The following is a 21911-nucleotide window of genomic DNA, read 5'->3' as shown; positions in this document are numbered from 1 at the left end:
GTGTTTTACCACAATTTAAAAAAAAAAAATTAAAAAAGAATACATAAAGAAATTTAATCAATAAATAAAGCAAAAACTAGCCAGGGCAAAAGTGCAAGAGTCATTAATTAATAAGAATTTCACAGAAGAAACATCTATGGCCGGTCGTCATATGAAAATAATCAACATATTGGTAACCAGGGAAATGCAAATCAAAATCACAATGAAATACCATTTTACCTTCATTGATTCAAAAATATGAAAAAGTCAAGAACTGAAGATGATGTGGGGGGAGCCACAATATTTCTTATGCATCACTGGTGAGGGTGTGAAATGGCTCAGCCACGTGGAAAAGCAGGTCAGCCTTACCTCCTAAAGAAGAACATCACAGACTCTACAACCCAGCAACTCCACTTCTACATGTATATTCAAGAGAAATTTCTGCAAATGTACCACAGGAAACATGCATAAGATTACTCCACAGCAAAATCTTAGAAACAACCCAGACTTGCTGGATGAGTAACTGGTATACTCACAGGAGAGAATATTATACAGTAGTTGAAACAAATGAACCACGGTAACAATATATACAACAATATAAATTTACGCAATATAAAATTAAGCTTAAAAAAAGCAAGTCCCATATAAGGTTAAATATATCATGATATTCTTTTAATACAATTAAAATTGAGTATGTAAAATACATGTATATGAATACACACACGCACACTTAAGAACTGTTTAAAGATGCAATAATATTAAAAGAAAAGCAAGGGACTGATGAACCCAGGAGTCTTGTTGATGGCTACCTGAGAAGGGGAAGGATTGGTGAATTTTCCATATTGTTAGATGTAGGTTTTATCAGGATTATACCTTTTGCTAAGGGTGGCAAGGTTGCATTAATACAAGCAGGCCATGCAAGGACTAATAAAGAAAGGGTGTCATGTCCCAAGGACTATGATTAATCCACAACTGTGCATCTAAGGTCCAAAAAACAACCAAAAGAAAAAAAAAGATAGATTTAAATCCAACATCTCAGTAATTACATTAAGTGCTCCCATTATAGGCATAAGATTTCAGACAAGTTTTAAAAATCCAACTTTATGTGGTTTACAAGAGATACATCTTAAGAAAACAAAGACAGATTGGAATCAAAGCATGGGAAAAGATATTTCCATAGAAATATCAAATAAAAGCTGCTGTAGCCATATTCATATCACAAAACAGACTTTAAAATAAAAATTAAGATAATGATAAAGGTTCAACTCACCAGGAAGATGAGTTTTAAATTTGAATGTACTGTTACCTAATAACATAGCCTCAAAATATATACAGCAAAAGTTGGTACAATATAATAAGGAAAAACGGACTAATTTACAACCAAGGTGGGAAATTTTAACATATCTCTCTTAGCAATGGATAGAAGAAGAAAAATTTTTTAAGTCAGGAGGATAAGTTTGAACGGTAGAACCCACCACAGTTGTATAACACTGCACTGAAAAACCATAGAAAACCCATTTTCTTCAATTACATGGAGCATTTGCAATAATTGACCATGTATTGGGTCAAAAGCAAATTTCAAAGAACTGAAATGATATCATGTCTGACTCCAAAGCAATTATGCTAGAAACAAAGATGATTAGATAAATCCCTATATGCTTATAAATTTAAGAAAGTTACTTCCAACTCATCCATAGGTCAAAGAAGACATAATGAAAATTAGAAAATATTAACTGTATGATAATGAAAGTAATACATATAAAAAACGGTGGGATTCAGCTAATGCAGAACTTGGGAGTGAAAGGCAACCTTAAAATGTACATATTAGCCAAGAAGACAAGCTGAAAAAGAAGCTAAACACCATTTCAAGAAGTTAGAAAAAGAACAGCAAAATAAACTCCAACAAAGTCGGAGGAAAACTATAATATAAAAGCAAAATCAATAAAGCAGAAAAACCTAAAACAGGATCAACAAAACTTCACTTTCCACCAATGAAGAAAATGGACAAACCTGACCTGACAATTGACAACAGAGAAAACACATGTAACCAACATCCCAGATGCAAACAGTGACGTTGCTATGTCACGAACATTACAGCAATAATAATGAGGATATTATGAAACAACTTTACACTGATAAATTTGAAAAAGTGGAAATGGGCCCATTCCCAGAGAAGTAGCAAAATAGACGCAGATGAGTGGAACGAGCACACCAGGTGCTAGGAGCCGGGAAGAAAGAGCCGTTAGATGAAGCAGCTGGGTCTTGCGGGCTCGTGGTGGGGTGGACACTAGGCGAGGGGAGTTCGGGCAGGGACAGAGGGCATCCTGGGGGCTCAGGGCGGGCGGGCGTGGGGGGATGGCTCACCCCAGGACCCCCGCAGGGAGAACGCGGAGAACATGTACTATTTCTCGGAGCTGGCCCTGACCCTCAACGAGCACGAGGAGGGCGTGGCGCCCACTGACAGCCGCCTGCGGCCCGACCAGCGGCTGATGGAGAAGGGGCACTGGGACGAGGCCAACACGGAGAAGCAGCGGCTGGAGGAGAAGCAGCGTGTGTCGCGGCGCCGGAGGTTGGAGGCCTGCTCACGGGGCTGCAGCTCTGAGGACGGTGAGGCAGGGCAGGGAGGAGGGGTCCCCAGGATGGTGGGGAGCCTGGGAGTGGGTTCCCATGGGCAGGGAAGGAAGCAGCCCGCCCACCTGCCTGTTGTGCCCACCCAGCAGAGAAGGAGGCTGACACGTACATGCCGCTGTGGTTCGAGAAGAGGCTGGACCCACTGACGGGGGAGATGGCCTGCGTGTACAAGGGCGGTTACTGGGAGGCCAAGGAGAAGCAGGAGTGGCACATGTGCCCCAACATCTTCTGAGCGTCATTCACTCATGCAAATACAGGCGCCTGCACAGCCCGGGCCACCTTTTACTGAATGCACTCAATTTAGTACTTAACGGCTATCCCACCCCACCTTTGCCTTTCCTATTTTTTTTTTTTTTTTAATAACACTTTTCTGGGGCTTCCACCTTGGAAGGAGGAAGTGCTGACCCGGGTTCTCCCCAGCCCCCAGGTGCCCCGGGTCACTCACGCCCCTTAGTAACCGGACTTGGGCCCCATCCAGAACCCAGTTTCCAGTGAATTCCCACAACTCAGGCAGGCTGGCCCCCCCACCTTGGACTGCCCTGGTCACCAGCCCCACCTAGGGAGGAACTGGCCCCTCCTAGGGAGCCACTTTTGACTTTTATAGAAAAATGATCTCCATTTCTTTCCAGCCAAGATGTTTAGTAAATATTTTTAGTACAGCACTTAGCAGACAACTTTCTAAGTGTGCTTTCTTGCCAGAAAAGTGCCCTGGCAAGAGCCCCTTCTTTTTAAGACATCAGGAAGCCAGACAGACCCTTTGAGTCCAGAGCATTTTGTAGCTGAACACAGCTAGGCCGCCCCTCAGGAGCCTGGACCCCACAGAGAAAGGACTGGGAGTGGCCCCTGGGCCCAGGAGAACTCAAGTCTGGAGTTACAGCCACTGTGGGAAGGGGCACTGAGGAGCCCCCATGTAGATTGGAGGGCTGCTCCCCAGCTCCAAAGAGGCCAGGAAGAGCTGGGGGCAGGGCCTCAGGTGCTTCCCGCCCCAGAACCAGGCCCCAAATCAGCAATAAGAACTAACCCTCAGCTCAGCCTGGGCTCGTGCTGTGGGCACCAGAGACCCAGTGTGGCAAGGTTGCTTCAGGCACCTCCGGTGTACCCCATCTCAGCCCCCCCTGAACTCTTCATTTGCCTGATTTATATGTATACTATATAAATATATATAAAATCGCTATTTTGCTTAAATTTCTATGGCATGTGGAAGTGAACAAATGATGAAGACAGGGCGCTCCTGTCTGAGTTTCGCCCTCCTGTCAGCTATGCCCTACCCTCTCCTCGGACCCCCTTCCAACGGCTTCTGCCAACAGCGGGGGACTGGGCTACTGTGGCCGCTGTCCCTGACCCTTACAACCCTTACTCCAACCCCTCCCACTTCGGTTTGGTCCTGAATATTCATCACAGGGTTTTTCTTTCTATTCCAGGACTGGGTTTGTTTTTATAAGAAAAAAAGTGAAAACACCAATGTATGAAATGCCTTAGGGTGCCCACTCAAGAGAGTCAGGGTGGGCAGGCGGCCCCACAGGGCCTGCGGCAGAGCTGTGCAATGTACTTCTTCTCAACACTGTTTGTGGTGAGCACCTTCTAACCGGTAATAAAAACCTTGGATTTGGAGTTTTCCATGGTTCTGCTCCTGAATCTGTGACTAGGTGGAGCAGGACTGATACAGGAGAACAGGTGACAGCCCACGAGGTGGCATGGGGGAGGAGCGTGGAGCTTTATTCCCCTGAGTGCCAGAAGCAGGCAGTGGAAGGTTGGTCTGGGTGAGGAGGAGGAAGGTTTTAGAAGACCTCACTCTTGATGAGATGGGGTCTGGGCCAGGAAGGGGTGTTTTAGAAAAACGTGTAAGGGTTAAGTCAGCACCTAGGGGTAGGGGTCACAGCTTTACCTGGGGGTGTCTGGGGCCAAGTTAAGGCACCCAGCACCCTCTTCAAGGGAAGACCCACCCTGGTGAGTTACACGGTTGCTTGACAACCATGACCTAGTCATTTCTGTTGCCTGGGTTGCCAAGTAACCTGGATCACTAGCTACCAGGACATGGCCAAGAATGGCTAGTCTGGCCCAGTGAGTCCTCCTCTCACTGCCCTGCTTCCAAATGAAAGGATGGAGTGGGACAGGGCACAATAGGGGCTCTAACCAGATGTCCTGACACCCCAGTGTTGCAGGATCCAAGGCTACCCCCACACAACTTCCCAGGGCCTTGCTTTCCCATCTGGGTAGAGGCAGACAGTGGTGAGTCTTGGCACAGGGGCTGATGGCTAGCTCTCACTGGACAGAAGGGCAGGGGTGATGTAGGCAATCCCTGGATGGACCTGACCCAGGGGCAGTGGAGGGGGTCTGCCAGGGGAGGAGACGGGCTGCATGCACAAAGCCCAGCGGTGACAAAGGCCAGTCCACTGAGGCAAAGTAAGGAATCAGCCAGCCTGGAGTGGAGCCAGGAAGAGCTCTGAACAGCGAGTGACATCAGTTTGACCTTCTAGAAATCACTGACCAGCATGACACAAGATCGGCCTACACTCAGTGGTCTAGCCACCAGCCATCACTGAATAGAAAGTGTAATGGAAAGATTCTGTAACATATGAGGTTGGACAATTAAGTTCATGAACAATTCCTAGAAAAAGTGCTACATACCTCATTGCTGAATATCAATACAGTCACCTTCAGAGTACTCCCCTTGGGAACCTATGCACCAACACCAGCGCCTAATCTACCCTTCAAAGCAATTTTGGAACTCTTTTTCTGGAATGGCCATCAGAGCTGTCATCATATTACCCTTGATGTCCTGAATGTCATCAAAATATCTTCCCTTCAATATTTCCTTTATCTTCAAGTAAAGAAAGAAGTCACTGGGGGCCAGATCATGTGAGTAGGGAGGGTGTTCCAATACAGTGATTTGTTTACTGGCTAAAAACTCCCTCACAGACAGTGCCGGGTGAGCTGGTGCATTGTCGTGATGCAAGAGCCATGAATTGTTGGGGAAAAATTCAGATCTAACTTTTTGACGCAGGCTTTTCAATACTTCCAAATACCATGTTTCCCCAAAAATAAGACCTAGCCAGATCATTTGCTCTAATGCATCTTTTGGAGCAAAAATTAAGATAAGACCCAGTATTAAATTATATTATATTATATTGTATTGTATTGTATTATTATATTCTACCCGGTTTTATCTTAATTTTTGCTCCAAAAGACGTATTAGAGCTGATGGTCCGGCTAGGTATTATTTTCAGGGAAACACAGTAGTTAACTTGGTTAACTGTTCAGTTGGTACAAATTCATAATGAATAATCCCTCTGATATCAAAAAAGGTTAGCTCTCAACATAATAAAGGCCATAGATGATAAACCCACAGCTAACATCATACTCAATAGGGGAAAGCTAAGACCTTTCCCCTTAAGATCAGGAACAAGACAAGGTTGCCAACTTTCAACAATTCAACATAGTACTGGAAGTTCTAGCCACAGCAATCAGACAAGAAAAAGAAATAAAAGGTATCCAAATGGGAAAAATCATATAAAACTGTCATTATTTGCAGTTGACATGATACTATATATGAAGAACCCCAAAGACCACCAAAAAACTATTAGAACTGATAAATGAATTTAGTAAAATAGCTGGACACAAAATTAATATCCAGAAATCAGTTGCATTTGTATACACCAATAATAAACTATCAGAAGGAGAAATCAAGAAAACAATCCCATTTACAATTGCTTCAAAAACAATAAAATACTTAGGAATAAATTTAACCAAAGAAGTAATAGACCTGTACTCAGAAAATTATAAGACACTGAAGAGAGAAATCAAAGAAGATACAAATAAATGGAAACACATACCATGCTCATGGATAGGAAGAATTAATACTGTTAAAATGTCAATACTACCTAAGGCTATATATAGATTCAATGCAATTCCTATCAAACTACCAATGACATTTTTCACAGAAATAGAGCATATAATCCTAAAACTTACATGGAACCATGAAAGGCCCCGAATAGCCATGGCAATCTTCAGAAATAAGAACAAAGTGGGAAGTATTATGCTACCTGACATCAAATCATACTACAAGGCTATAGTAATCAAAACAGCATGGTACAGGCATATAAACAGACACATAGATCAATGGAATAGAGAGCCCAGAAATAAATCCATTCCCATTTGGTCATTTAATCTATATCAATGGAAGCAAGAATTTACATTGAGGTAAAGACAGTCTATTCAATAAATGGTGCTGGGAAAACTGGATTGACACATGCAAAAAAAATGAAGCTGGACCATCTCCTTATGCCATATACGAGGACAAATTAAAATGGATTAAAGACTTAAATGTGTGACCCAAAACCTAAAACTCCTAAAAGAAAATGTAGGAGGTAAATTGGCAAACATTACCCTGAGTAATATTTTTACTGATATATCCCTTGGGCAAAGGAACTAAAAGAAAAAATAAACATACAGGGTTAAAAAGCTTTTTCACAGCAAAAGAAACCATCAATAAAATTAAAAAAAAAGCATCCTACCGAATGGGAGAAGATATTTGTCAATGATATATCTGATAAGGGGTTAATATCAAAAATTTATTAAAAAACTCATTCAACTCAATATGAAAAAAACAACCCAATTGAAAAATTGGCAGAGGACATTAAGAGACATTTTTCTAAAGAGGACATACAGATGGCCAACAGACATGAAAAAATGCTCATCCTCACTAATCATTAGAGAAATGCAAATGAAAACCACAATGAGATACCACCTCACTGGTCAGAATGGCTATCATCAATAAATCAACAAACAACAAGTGCTGGTGAGGATGTGGAGAAAAGGAAACCCTTGTGCACTGTTGATGGGATTGCAGATTGGTGCAGCCCCTATGGAAATCAGTATGGAGGTATCTCAAAAAACTGGAAATGGAACTACCCTATAAATCAGCAATTCCACTCTTAAATATCTATCCAAAATGCTAATTCAAAAAAAGATTGGCACCCTTCTTTATTGCAGTGCTATTCACAATAGCCAAGACATGGAAACAACCAAAATGCCCATCAGTAGATGACTGGATTAAGAAACTGTGGTACATTTCTACAATGGAGTATTACTCGGCCATAAAGAATGAAATCTTACCATTTGAAATGTTACAGATGGACCTAGAGAACATTATGCTAAGTGAAATAAATCACACGGAGAAAGACAAATACCATATGATCTCACTTATATGTGGAATCTAAAGAACTGAATAAATGAGCAAACTAAACAGAAATAGTCTCAGAGATATAGAGGAAAAATTGATGGTTGGTTGCTAATTGGGAGGGAGGTGGGGATGAGGGAGAGGGTGAGGGGATTAAAAAGTACAAATTGGTATTCGTAATATTGCCATGGGATATGAAAGACTGTTTGGGGAATATAATAAAAAATGTTGTAAAGATTTTGTAGGGTGTTAGACGGGCATTTGTCTTATTAGGGAGACCACTTCATGGACGGTGTAGATGTCTGACCACTGTATTGTACAGCTGAAGCTGAGGGTGAATAATATTGAATGTCAACTATAATTTATATATATATATATATATATATATATATATATATATATATATATATACACACGCACACACACACGTTTCCCTGAAAATAAGACCTAGCCAGACAGTCAGCTCTAATGCGTCTTTTGGAGCAAAAATTAATATAAGACCCCATATTATATTATTATATTATATTATATATTATATTCCCAGTCTTATAGTAAAATAAGACTGGGTCTTATATTAATTTTTGCTCCAAAAGACACATTAGAGCTGATTGTTTGGCTAGGTCTTATTTTCCGGGAAACACAGTGTGTATATGTGTGTGTGTGTGTGTGTGTGTATGTGTGTGTACACATATATATATACACACACACACATATATACATATATACATATATGGTCACGGGATATGGAGTACAGCATAGGGAATAGTGTCAATGGAATTGTAACAGCTATATACGATGTCAGAGGGGTTATAGATTGGGGGTGGGGGGTTATCACTTTATGAGGGGTGAAATGCCTAACTATTTCATTGTTTTGTCTTAGGAACTAATGTGTTCCTAAGTGTTACTTAGGAACTAACACTTGAAACTTATTTTAAAAAAATAAATAAACCAAACAAAAAGCAATATTTATCTGAACATTTGTTTGGAGTCTCTCCCAAAACTACAATCAAGATGATGTTGGGCTAACACTAAAGGACCTGTAAGTTCTGCTCATTGAAACCTGGGGTCTCTGCATCTGTGCTTTAAGTCTGCAGAGGGATGATGTTATTATTTCAAAGCAATAATATGCGTGACTTTCAAGTTATGCAAACTCATGCAGCTTGACTACAGAGTTCAAGTATGGCAATAAATTTTATTTTATTATTAAAGGTATATGAGATACCTTGAAGAATTTAGAGGCAGCCACAAAGGTATTACAAAATTAATGGGTGTGAGGGCCTCTCCTCTAAATGAACATGATGTTAATGACATAGTTTTCATACAAATTAGTCGATAAAACACAAGGCAAGATTGCTTGTTGCTTGTCACACCTACTACAGAGAGTACATAAAAGACCCCATGGAAGCAGAGAAGTTGGTATTCTGCAAGCAAACATGTTGTTCTCCCCTGAATCCTCAACTCTTGACACCATGAGCTGTTACTAGGACAACTACCACGGAGGTCTGGGCTGTAGACTTGGCGGTCTGGGCTGTGGCTACCGTGCGGGCTATGGCAGTTACAGATACAGCTGCTATCTCCCATGTTGCTATGGGAGATATTGGTCCTCTGGCTACTACTGAGGAAACTTGCATGCGACTGAGAACTCTCAGCTAAGTTTCCATTGGTGATTCTACCTTCTGGACACTTCATTCCATTGGTGCCTCTCTCAGATTATAAAATGATGAACCAATCCTAGATCACTGGGGTAGAACTTCCAATTTCAGCACGCCAGGACTGACTTGACAAAAATCATCTGAACCTGCAATTCTAATTTTTTGGAGGGCAGGTGGGGGGATTTACATTTTGGGTAATGATTCTCCTTTTGGATACATATTTTGGCTGCACTTGCTTTCTACATTGTTCCAGTGAGACATGTAAAAATTCATTTTACATTAAACTTACTTTGGCATAAAAAAAAAGGTTAGCAACATCATTGCAAACTTAATTGTTCCACCTCATAGAACATAAGAAGCCTCAGAATACATCTGACAAGATGTAAAAGATTTTGATAGATAAACTTTAAAACTTTACTGAATGATAGAGAAGACTTGAGTTAACAGGGAAAATGCCATCTTCATGGATGGGCGAACTCAATTATGGCAGTTCTTCCCAAATCTACAAATTCAACATGATCCAAATCAAAATTCTACTAATATTTTTCAAAAGTCTGACAAGTTGATTGTGAAATTTATATGGGAGAGTAACTGCACAAGAAATAGCTGAGGTCATTTTTAAACAGAAGAACAGGATGGAGAGTTGGGGAAGTGGACAACATGAACTTGACCTGAAGATACCTAAACATACTAGACTTCCTTTTTCTCCATTGTACTCTGGCACCTTCTGGCATACTATGTATTTTACTTATTCATTGACTGTCTCCCTGACTTGCAATGAACTGTGAGCTTCATGAGAGCAGGAATCTTTTCTGATACAGTGTAGCATCCCCAGTGACTGGCACATAGTAGGTGCTCAGTAAATAGATAATGAATTAATTAATTTCAGGCCAGGAAACCCAGCTAGAGCAAAGGTTCAAGGGGACACCCCCTGAGGAGTGTGGCCGCAGCCTCACATTGTATGTGTGTGTGTGGGGGGGGAGGGCATCAGAGACAGCCTGGGAAGAGCTGAACCTAGGGATCCAGGAAACTCCTGCTTCCCCCAAATTCTAGAGTCCAAATCATTGCTTCTGACAGACTGTCAGGGAGGAGACCTAAGTCTCCCTCATCTCCAGGGCTGGGTGGGGCTCAGCATGAAGCAGGTGGAGGGAAGAGGACACCAGAGAAAAATTTCAAAGTGCAATACAGGAAACAATGGGGGCATAGATGATAATGTATTCTTTTTATGAAGCTAGCCAGCATAACTTCGACAACAAAGCCAATAAAGACAGCACTAAATGTATAGTTCAATCTCACTGAAGAATAGAATTTTCATATATCCAAATATGAGAATAGCAAATAGAATCCAGCCACATACATAAGATTGATACCCCAAATTGGTAAACCTATGCCCACATAGATTGGGTTTACCACAGAAATGCAAGAATGTATCAATGTCAGGAAGCTTTTCGTTGTAAATTATATCAACCAGCTCAAGGAAGACTTTTCTTTCTGGCAATATGGTAGACTGGGTGCCTGGATAATCGTCCTTTGTGGAAAACTAGACATGCTGGATACAATTTTAAAGTATCTTAAATGCATCCATGAGCTGGAAAGAATAGAATGAATACTCAAGCCAGAAATTAAGTAGGTGTGGAAACCTGGAGAGATAAGAAGAGCTCTGAAGTCTGCTTCTACCCTCACAGCAATTTACTGAGCCCAGTGAGCCTAACGGTAAGTTTCATTGCCTGAAATGACGATCCTAATGTAGAGTATCCAATAGGAGATGTCCCACAGAAAGCTGGGCCCCCAGAGGGCTATACCTTCAACATAATGATGAATCAAAAACAGAATACAGGGGAGGCTGGTTGGCTCAGTTGGTTAGAGCGCAGTGCTCCTAACACCAAGGTTGCTGATTCGATTCCCACATGGTCCAGTGAGCTGCACCCTCCACAACTAGACTGAAAACAATGCCTTGACTTGGAGCTGTTGGGTCCTGGAAAAAACACACTGTTCCCCAATATTCCCCAATAAAATTTTTTTTAAAATAATATAAAATACAAAGAAAATCAATTGCTTGTCTTAATAAATGTTAGTTGCAAGCAGAGCAGAAAATAATCCTCTAAGAATTATGACTCTCACTTGGTTGATCCAATAAAATCTCTAGCACATATTGTCCCCAGTCACATGAGAGAAGCAAACAAATCCTGTGGAGAATCTTCCCTTCATCTCAGGCGTTAGAGAACCCCAGAAGAGAAGTTGCAAGAAAATGAGCAGGTCACAGTATACTATCTCTAAACACACAAGGAAATACCACACACAAGTTGGCCCAGGAACGGGCTAGCCGAAATAACAGCAGAATCAAATATAAAACTCCTCTGTATAGTTAAATTATCAGACAGAATATAAAATAAGCATGGCTAATGTATTTCTAGAAACAGGAGGGTGGCTTGAAAATGAGTAGAATATTCAAAAAATACTAAAGAACTTCCAGAAATTGGAAAAAAAATCACTAATAATAATTTTACAACAGAACACACAACTAAGGAGAGTATTAGTGACGTGGAAGTGAGAGCTAAAGAAAGTATCCAGAATGCAACACAGACCCAAAAAGGTGAAAAATATAACAGAGAAGAGACATGGGGGATAAAGCGAGAAGTTCCCACATGTGTCTAATCAAAATGGAGCAGAAGCAATCTTTGAAAAGTTAATGGCTAAAAAAGTTCTGAGAACTCATGAGAAACACCGATTTACAGATCAAATCCCAAAAAAATCCTAATCAGGTAAATAAAAAGACATCCACAGCTAAATATAATAGAGTGAAAATGCAAGACCCTTAACCAAATCTTAAAAGCAGTCAGATTAGAGATGGAAAAAAAGATTACATTCAAAGAGCATCCATTAGACCTCCAAAGAAAGAAGACAATGAAGTGATATTTCCAAAGTAGAGGAGAAAATGTTAGCATTCCCAGTGAAAATATCTTTCAGGAAGGAGCCAAAGGAAAATAAAGATAGTATTTTTTACTAACAATATTAATAGTGTCTTATGTAGTAACACTTTGATTAGTTAAGTATTATGTAAAATATCTTAGAGTAATCACTAAAGGAATTAGGAATAGTAAATTTCCAAAACAGGAAAAACACTGTATGTGGGGGAGAGATTTCAATCTAAAAGAAGGCAGGAAAGGAGAGGAAAAAGGAATGCAGATAATGTGGAATAAAAATTACAAAATAAGAGGATAGAAGTAGATCAATCATTGCATCAACAATTACACGAAATTTAAGTAAGTTAAATGCTTCAGGTAAAAACAAAAAATATCTGAAACAAAAACATAATCCCACTATGTGCTATTTACAATACACCTAAAACATAAATACAGGCATACCTCGGAGATATTGCAGGTTCAGTTCCAGACCACTGCAATAAAGCAAATATAGCAATAAAGTGAATCACAAATTTTTCGGTTTCTCGGTGTCTATAAAAGTTACGTTTACACTATACTGCAGTCTATTAACTATGTGATAGCATTATGTCTAAAATAAATGTACATACCTTAATTAAAAAATACTTTGTTGCTAAAAAATTCTAATCATCATCTGGCCTTCAGCTAGTCGTAATCTTTTTGCTGGTGGAGGGTCTTGCCTCAATGTTGATGAAAATGCAATATCTGTGAAGTGCAATAAAGCGAAGGACAATAAAATGAGGTATGCCTGTACATAGACAAGATAGACTTTAAGGCAAAAAAATATTACTAGATGCTAAGCCCTAGAAATAAAAAAGGTAAAATTCATAAAGTTCTAAAATTGTTATCACCCAATAACATCTCAAAATAAAGTAAAATGGGCACAATCACAATGAGAAATAGGTAAATCCACAATCATAATGGAAGATTTTAATATATCTCTCCTAGTAATGAGAGCTCAAACAGAAAAAAATATATTGGCAAAGTTTCAAATAACACAATTAACAAATGTGATGTAATGGACACATTCAGGGCATTAAACATAACTGCAGAATATGTTTTTGAAATGTATATGGAACATTTATGACTATTAACTACATATTTGGGCCAGTCATAAAGCCTCAGCAATTTCAAAGTTCTAGTAGAGCGACCATATTCTCAGATCACAATGAAGACATTTCAAAATCAAGAACAAAGATAATTATAAAAACAAAGTTTAAATATTAAGAAATGTACTTTTAAATAACTAAAAGAAGAAAACAAATCAGAAAATACATTTAATTAAGATACTGTATATCAAACGTAAAGGATACAGGCAAAGGAGTACTTAGAGGGAAATTTATAGCATTAAAAGTTTACACTGTAAAAGAAGAAAGGTTAAAATATGAGCTAAACATCCAATTTGGGTAAAAAAATGAACATCAGGATAAACTCAAAGAAAGGACAAGAAAGGAAATAAAGATCAGAAATTAATGAAAGAGAAAATAAACATAATAGAGAGGATCACGAAAGCTGAGGTTCATTCTTAACAAAAACTAATATTGACAAAAATTAATAATTAGGTAGAAAGCAAGGAAGGGAAAGAAAGAGGGAAGAAATGAATGAACCAAAAATACAATATTTGAAATGAAAATAGAACACAAATATAGATGCTACAGACATTTTTAAAATAATGATATTGTAAACAACTTTGTGACAATAAGTTTGAAAACTGACATAAAATCCTAGAAAATTATAACTGACTCAAAAACAGGAAAACCTAAATAGAATTATAACCATTTTAAAAAATTAAATTAAAAATCTCCCCTCACACATATACACACAAAACTCCAGACACTGATCACCAAGGAATAACCAATCTTACAGAAACTATCCCAAGAGTAAAGAAAAAGAGGGACTACTCCCCAATTCCTTTCTTGAGGACAGTATAACCTGGTCACCAAGACCTAACAAATGAGGAAGGAAAATTACAAACCAGTGTCACTCAACTGATGGTACAATTCAAAACAAAATCTTAACAAGTAAATTTAGCAATTTAGAAAAATTATAGTTATTATTCCAGAAATGCAAGTTTAGTTTACACTAAAAAAAAACTAACCAATGAAATTCACCACATATTAAAGAACGTTATATGGTCATCTCAATAGATGCATAAAACATCTCAATGAATGCATAAAACATCCATGGTATTGAAATGGAAAAAAAAAATGCTTAAAAATAGGAACAGAAGGAAACTTCCTTAATCAGATGAATATCTGCAAAACAACAACAACAACTTTCTCTGTGAGACAGGGAACAAAAAAAAGATACCCACTTTTACCCATGTACATTCGACATTATACTGGCAGTCCCAGCCAATGCAATAAGGCAAGAAAATACATGAGGCATGAAAATTGGCAAAATTAGCATTGCTCACAGATGATACATCATAGCAAATCCAAAAGAATCTAAAGATAAATTAGAATAATAAGGGGCAGCCGGATGGCTCAGTTGGTTAGAGCATGAGCTCTGAACAACAGGGTTGCTGGTTCAATTCCCGCATGGGATAGTGGGCTGTGCCCCCTGCAACTAAAGATTGAAAACGGCAACTGGACTTAGAGTTGAGCGGCACCCTTCACAACTAGATTGAAGGAGAACTACTTGGAGCTGATGGGCCCTGGAGAAACACACTGTTCCCCAATATTCCCCAATAAAAAACATTTTAAAAAACAAACAAAACTTTCCATTAAAAAAATTGAATTGATATATAAAATCAATTACATTTTTATATACCAGCAACAAACCATCAGAAAATAAAGTATTAGAAATATTTACAGAAGATGGTAGAATAGGTAAACACTGTGCCTGCTGCTTTCTATGACCACATAAAATTACAACTAAATTAGAACCATCTAAAGACTAGCTGAACAGAACCAATATAACTAAGGATATAAAGAAGAGGCCACATTAAGACTGGTAGAGATGGCAGAGATGTGAAATAGGTTGGCCCCATATCCACAGGTAGAGGCTGAGCATTGGGAGGGATATCATGCAGCGGAGGTCACCCTGAGCCAGGCCCACACTGGCTCCCCAGCCTGAATATCTAGTGCCAGAAAGAGGAGTCTCCATAACATCTAGCTGTGAAAATCAGTGAGGATTCTGCCTGTCCAGGTGACACGGAAGGTGGCTGGAAACCCAGACATCCTCTTAAATGGCCCGTGCACAGACTCACTCACTCGCAGACACTCATCCTGGGCTCCGGTGGAGGGACAGCATATTGAGAGGCACCAGAGACATACAGGGTAAGACTGAGTTGTGTGTCTTCAGGATGAGAGCTAGAGGAACAGACACCTTTATCCCTGTGTGTAGCCCACCTCATCTGTAGCCTACAGGCAAGCACCAACTTTCCTATGTTGAGCCCTCCCCCCACATGGCCAAATCTGAAACTGCATTGGCTTGGTGAACTCCGCACGCCCCATCCCAGTGACTCCCTGAGACCCCACTCTGCCCAAATCGCACATCACCAGAGGCACTATCAGCATCTGGGCAACAAGCTCTGCCCCACACTGCAGGAGGCTTTTCTAGCAGCAAACAACACACAGTGGCTTATGAGGCTGTCTGATAGACAACTCTCCAGGACCTAAGGGCTGAGATGAGTGTTGGCTTGCCTCAGTGTTCTCTGGGCATTTTGCAGAGTGGACACAGGCTTGACACTGGCCCAAGAATTGAATTTTCATTAACCTTGTGAACACCATCCACCCCCACCCAGTGATTCTCTGGGACCATACCCCACCCAACTCACCCAGCACCACAGGAGGAACTTTTGATACCTGGGCAACCAGCCTGGCCACAAGCACTTAAGGAAGCTCTTTCAGCAGCTGAGCCTTACGGACAGCCAGCAGATGGCAATAGGACTAGGGGTGCCCTGGGACTTTTGCTAAGCAATACTTGTAGCAGCTTGCCTCAGTTCTCAGCATGGCCACCCCCACACACCTCCAGGTCCAACACAGGCAGTGACCAACTGCATATAGCTTTGTAGCTCCTACCAGGTAAGCCCCGGGCAGGAGCTGATTGGCTGAACTTGGCCTGCATGGGAGCCCCTCCCAAGAGGCACCAAAAACAACATACCCAGAGGCAGCCTTCAGACCACAACAGAGCACCACCCGATTAGCCCACAAACATTCAAAGATTAACACCTACTCTTCTCAAACTATTCCAAAAAATTCAAGAGGAGGGAAGGCTCCCAAGATCATTCTATGAGGCCACCATTACCCTGATTCCAAAACCAGATAAAAACACTACAAAAAAAGAAAATTATAGGCCAATATCCCTGATGAACATAGATGTAAAAATACTAAAAATATTAGCAAACTGAAGTCAGCAATATATTAAATAGATCATACACCACAATCAAGTGGGATTTATTCCTGGTATGCAAGGTTGGTTCAATATCCACAAACCAATTAATGTGATACACACATAAACAAACTGAAAAATAAAAATCATATGATCATATCAATAGATACAGAAAAAGCATTTAAAAAAATCCAGCATTCATTTATGATAAAAACTCAGCAAAGTGGGAATAGAGGGAACATATCTCAAGATAATAAAGGCCATATATGACAAACCTACAGCTAATATACTCAATGGGGAAAAGCTAAAAGCATTCTGCTTAAGATCAGGAACAAGACAAGGTTGCCCACTTTCACCATTTTTTTTCAACATAGTACTGGAAGTCCCAGCCACAGCAATCAAACAAGAAAAAGAAATAAAAGGTATCCAAATGGGTAAGGAAAAAGTAAGAGTCATTATTTGCAGATCACATGATACTATATATAGAGAACCCCAAAGATTCCACCAAAAAACTATTAGAACTGATAAATGAATTCAGTAAAGTAGGACACAAAATTAATATTCAGAAATCAGTCTCATTTTTATACATCAACAACAAACTATCAGAAAGAGAAGTTAAGAAAACAATCCCATTTACAATTGCATCAAAAATAAAAAATACCTAGGAATAAATTTAACCAAGGAGCTAAAAGACCTGTACTCAGAAAATTATGAAACATGAAGAAAGAAACTGAAGAAGATACAAATAAATGGAAGCATATACCATGCTCATGGATAGGAAGAATTAATACAATTAAAATGCCCATACTACCCAAAGCAATCTATAGATTCAATGCAAACCCTATCAAAATACCAATGGCATTTTTCACAGAAGTAGAACAAATAATCCTAAAATGCATATGAAACCATAAAAGATCCTGAATAGCCATGGCAATCATGAGAAAGAAAAACAAAGCTGGAAGCATCATGCTACCTGATATCAAACTATACTACAAGGCCACAGTAATCAAAACAACATGTTATTGGCATAAAAACAGACACATAGATCAATGGAACAGAATAAAATGTCCAGAAATAAACCAATGCATATATGGTCATTTAATCTATGACAAAGGAGGCAAGAAAATAAAATAGGGTAAAGACAGTCTATTCAATAAATGGTGTGGAGAAAACTGGATAGATACATACAAAAACATGAAACTGCACCACCTTCTTACACCATATACAAGAATAAACTCAAAATGTATTAAAGACTTAAATGTAAGACCCCAAACCATAAAACTCCTAAAAAAAAAAACATAGGCAGTAAACTCTGCGACACTGCCCTTAGTAATATTTTTTCTGATATATCTCCTTGTGCAAAGGAAGCAAAAGAAAAAATAAACAAATGGGATTACATCAAACTAAAAACTTTTTGCACAGCTAAGGAAACCATCAATAAAACAAAAAGACATCCTCCTGAATGGGAGAAGATATTTGTCAATGATACATCTGATAAGGAGTTGATATCCAAAATTTATAAAGAACACATACAACTCGACACCAAAAAAATAAACAAATTAGAAAATGGGCAGAGAACCTGAATAGACATTTCTCCAAAGAGGACATGCAGATGGCCAATAGACATATGAAAAGTTGCTTAACATCACTAATTATCAGAGAAATGCAAATTAAAACCACAAGATATCGCCTTACACCTGTCAGAATGGCTATCATCAATAAATCAAAAAACAAGTGTTGGTGATGATGTGGAGAAAAGGGAACACTCATCCACTATTGGTGGGACTGCAAATTGGTGTAGCCACTATGGAAAATAGTTTGCAAGTTCTTCAAAAAATTTAAAATAGAACTACTTTATGACCCAGCAATTCCACTTCTGGGTATTAATCCAAAGGAATTCAAAACACTAATTTGAAAAGATATATGGACCTCTATGTTCACTGCAGTGCTGTTTACAATAACCAAGATACAGAAGCTACTAAAATGCCCATCAATAGACGACTGGATAGAGAACATATATACATATATACGTGGTACATATATACAATAAAGTATTACTCAGCCATAAAAGAAATGAAATCTTACCACTTTTGACAACATGGATGGACCTAGAGGATATTATGCTAAGTGAAATAAGTCATACAAAGAGAGACAAATACCATATGATCTCACTTATATATGGAATCTAAAGGACAAAATAAAAAATAAACAAAACACAAACAGATCATAGATACAGAGAACAAACTGAAGATTGATTAGCAGATGAGAAGAGATTTGGGGGGCAGGGTGAAAAAAGTGAAGGGATTAAGAAGTACAAATTGGTAGTTACAAAACAGTCACAGGGATGTAAAGTACAGTATAAGGGAATATAGTCAATAATATTGTAAAAACTACGTATAGTGCCACCTGTGGGTACTAGACTTATCGTGGGGATCACCTCATAAACTATATAAATGCCTAACCCCTATGCTGTACACCTGAAACTAACATAAAATAATACTGAGTGTCAACCATAATTGAAAAAATTTTTTTTTAATTTTTATAATAGCATCAAAACTCATCTGGTACCTAGGCTGCATCCAAACAAAGGACTTATAAGAGCTCTAAAGGGAAAATTATAATACTTTCTTGAAAGGCACTAAAAAGAGTTATACCATCTTCATGGTATAACTGGCAGGACTGGCAGCCACAGCTCCAACCCAGAGGCTCCACGTTAAAAAAAAAAAAAAAAAAAAAAAAAAAAGAGAGAGAGAGAGAAGAAAAAAAAAAAAAAAAACCAGAAGGAAATCCCTTCCACATTTTAAAGGCCATTTGCCAAAACGAACAGCCAACATACTGCTCAATGGTAACATGTGATTTCCATTGGCCACATCACATGTGCATTTCCATCCACATCAGAAACAAAACGGGGATAATTATTCAACAATGTTTCAGAGTTCTACCTAAAGCAAACTGGCAATTAAATTATATTTGTATACTAGCAAATCTGTAGATTGTATCTATAAAACAGGTTTATTTTTAAAACTACCAGGGTTCACAAGATAGAAAGAAATTATATTAAGTCATTAGCTTTTCTCTGTATTAACAATCAGGAATAGAAATGAGAAAGAAATCCCATTCCCAATAACAGAAACCATAAAATACTTAGGAATAAATTTACTAAGAATGTTATAGGACCTGTATAAAGAAATCATAAAATCTTATGGAAGACCTAAAAGAAGTTTAACAAATGGAAACCATTTTGTATCATCTGGGGAGCTTCAGGATCATAAAACTTACATCTAAATTTAGTTCAATTATTTAAATCCCAATAGAACTTTTGGTTTGGACAGGGATAGGAGAGAATTGGATAAAGTGATTTTAAATTTCATATGAGAGAAGAACTTCTAAGAATAGCCTGGAAAAGTATTTTATAAAGAAAAATAGTAAGGGAGATTGACCCATCTAGATGCTGATGAATGCCCAAAATTCTAGTTTCAGCTAGGACCTCAGCCTTCACATCAGAACCACCTATCCAACTGCTAAGTGGATGTCTCTGTTGGCGTGTCTAAGAGGCATCGCCAACCCAACAGGTCCAAAACGAAATAGAGTGGAATATAAATAATGACTATGGTAGTTCATTAAATAAATGGATCAGGCATAAGTAAATTTCCATCTGAGAAAAAAATAAAAAACAAAACTTATGGCTTAAACTAAAATACATTCCACAGGGAGTGGAGATTGACTAAAAAAAAATTTAAAACATTGCAACAAAATGTAATAGAATGTTTTGGGGTGGGGGGAGAGAGGATTTTCTTAAGCATGCTAGGAAAACCCCAAGCCTAAAAATGTTTGCCTTTCAAGAAATACCATACACCAAGCCAAGGACTAACCAGTAGAAAATGAGCCAAAGTTGTGAAACGCAAAGGGGCCTCAAGTGCTTAGAGAGGCCGACAAACTGGCACGCATTCTGGGCCTTCAAGGAATATTACCTGGAGACGGCTATTTTAAAACTTAAAGCATGCAGCTTCCTTTCCAGGTCCTCTATCTTGCAGATATGAAAGCACAACACCATAAGGACATCTATACAAAAAGTTTTCTGTAGTGACCAAAAAAGTTGGAAAACAACTCAGGAAAAAGGTTTCATCTGCGTTCGAGATTAATACGCAGACACTATGGGGGGAAAATCCCCCTTTTTCTGTTTGGAGTGTACGCTGGCCATTAGGTCGGCTCGCCCGAGGATGTGAGATGGCCCAGCGGCTGCCGCCACCAGGCTGGCCCCGGGTCTGGCCCTCTGCAGTGGGCCCGCTGGGATCCGAAGCCCGGCCTCACGCACCCTGGCTTGCTTGGGGTGCTCTCCCTGCCCCGGGTTGGGGCGTGGACGTCGGCCCACCAATCACAGGCCACGACGACTGGCTCACGATACTTCCAAGGCGCATGCTCAGAGCACAACCAACAGTGCAGGGCTGGTGCCGTTGTGCAGTTGTCTCGTGGGCCTAGAGAGCTTGTGCTCCCCACTGACCACAAGCGTTGGTGGGCTGGGAGAACACCGGCACCCTGATAAGACTAAGCGTTGGATATTCCCAAAGTCTCTGGAGAGAGATGGCCGAGTGCCGGGTCCTGGCCGTTCCCTCTGGCCAGCTGAGATTTTACAGCCGGCCCTGAGGCTTGTGCTGTGATAGTTGGAGTTAGTGTGAGGACTTCAAAACTCTCTTCTGACAAATAGAGGCTCTCCTCCCACCGCAGCATCCCAAACCCGGCTAGTGACAGATTGGTTTAAATGGTGGACTGTTGGTGAGGAGAATGAGAGCCGAGCTTCAACAGAGGAAGAGTAGTGGGGAAGGAGAGACAAATTGAGAGGAAAGGGTTAGAGCTGGCCATAACTTCCCAAGAAACCTGCAGTTGCTTGGGCAGGAAGTGGCCCCAGAAAATCCCATGGAAGCATCTCTGCAGAGTCCATAGTGGACAAGAAAGGAGGAAGGATGTGTCCACTGGATCCTTCCCTCTTACTGATCCAAGTTAGCTCTGGCTGGCAGCTGCTAAGAGCCCCAAGTAGAGGCAACCTGCAGTGCAGGCCTGAAGTGGGCTGGATGGAAGCCACCCCCTCCTCACCCTTAGGGGATACGGAACCTGTCCTAAAGGTTAAGAGGCCATGAGATGGCTGTGGGATTGAGTAAGCAGCCAAAGACCTGTGGGTAGCAGAACAGTGAATCT

General features: G+C 39.7%; 1 protein-coding gene and 1 long non-coding RNA gene across 5 annotated transcripts in view; one reads left to right on the top strand and one right to left on the bottom strand.

The window, feature by feature from the left end:
• The window catches only part of OSBP2 (oxysterol binding protein 2), a 160643-nt gene extending 156422 nt beyond the window's left edge, over positions 1-4221 (top strand). For 2 of the 4 annotated variants that reach the window (XM_074321896.1, XM_019754294.2), the window contains 2 exons: positions 2360-2586; positions 2697-4221. In XM_074321896.1, coding sequence (XP_074177997.1) covers positions 2360-2586; positions 2697-2842 — 373 coding nt within the window. In that variant the 3' untranslated portion in view covers positions 2843-4221. The remainder of the gene's footprint in view (positions 1-2359; positions 2587-2696) is intronic. The other 2 variants (XM_074321897.1, XM_074321898.1) reach the window with 1 other exon arrangement.
• LOC109459642 (uncharacterized) lies at positions 88-13738 on the bottom strand. The gene is made up of 3 exons (XR_002139430.2): positions 12974-13738; positions 12807-12838; positions 88-420 (listed from the first exon to the last, which is right to left on the bottom strand). It is a non-coding gene; the product is annotated as an uncharacterized LOC109459642 (long non-coding RNA).
• Positions 13739-21911: the final 8173 nt, after the last annotated feature.

This window comes from Rhinolophus sinicus, linkage group LG16 (assembly GCF_036562045.2).
Source record: "Rhinolophus sinicus isolate RSC01 linkage group LG16, ASM3656204v1, whole genome shotgun sequence".
Lineage (NCBI taxonomy): Eukaryota > Metazoa > Chordata > Mammalia > Chiroptera > Rhinolophidae > Rhinolophus > Rhinolophus sinicus.
This window is presented reverse-complemented; position numbering and strand designations above follow the sequence as displayed.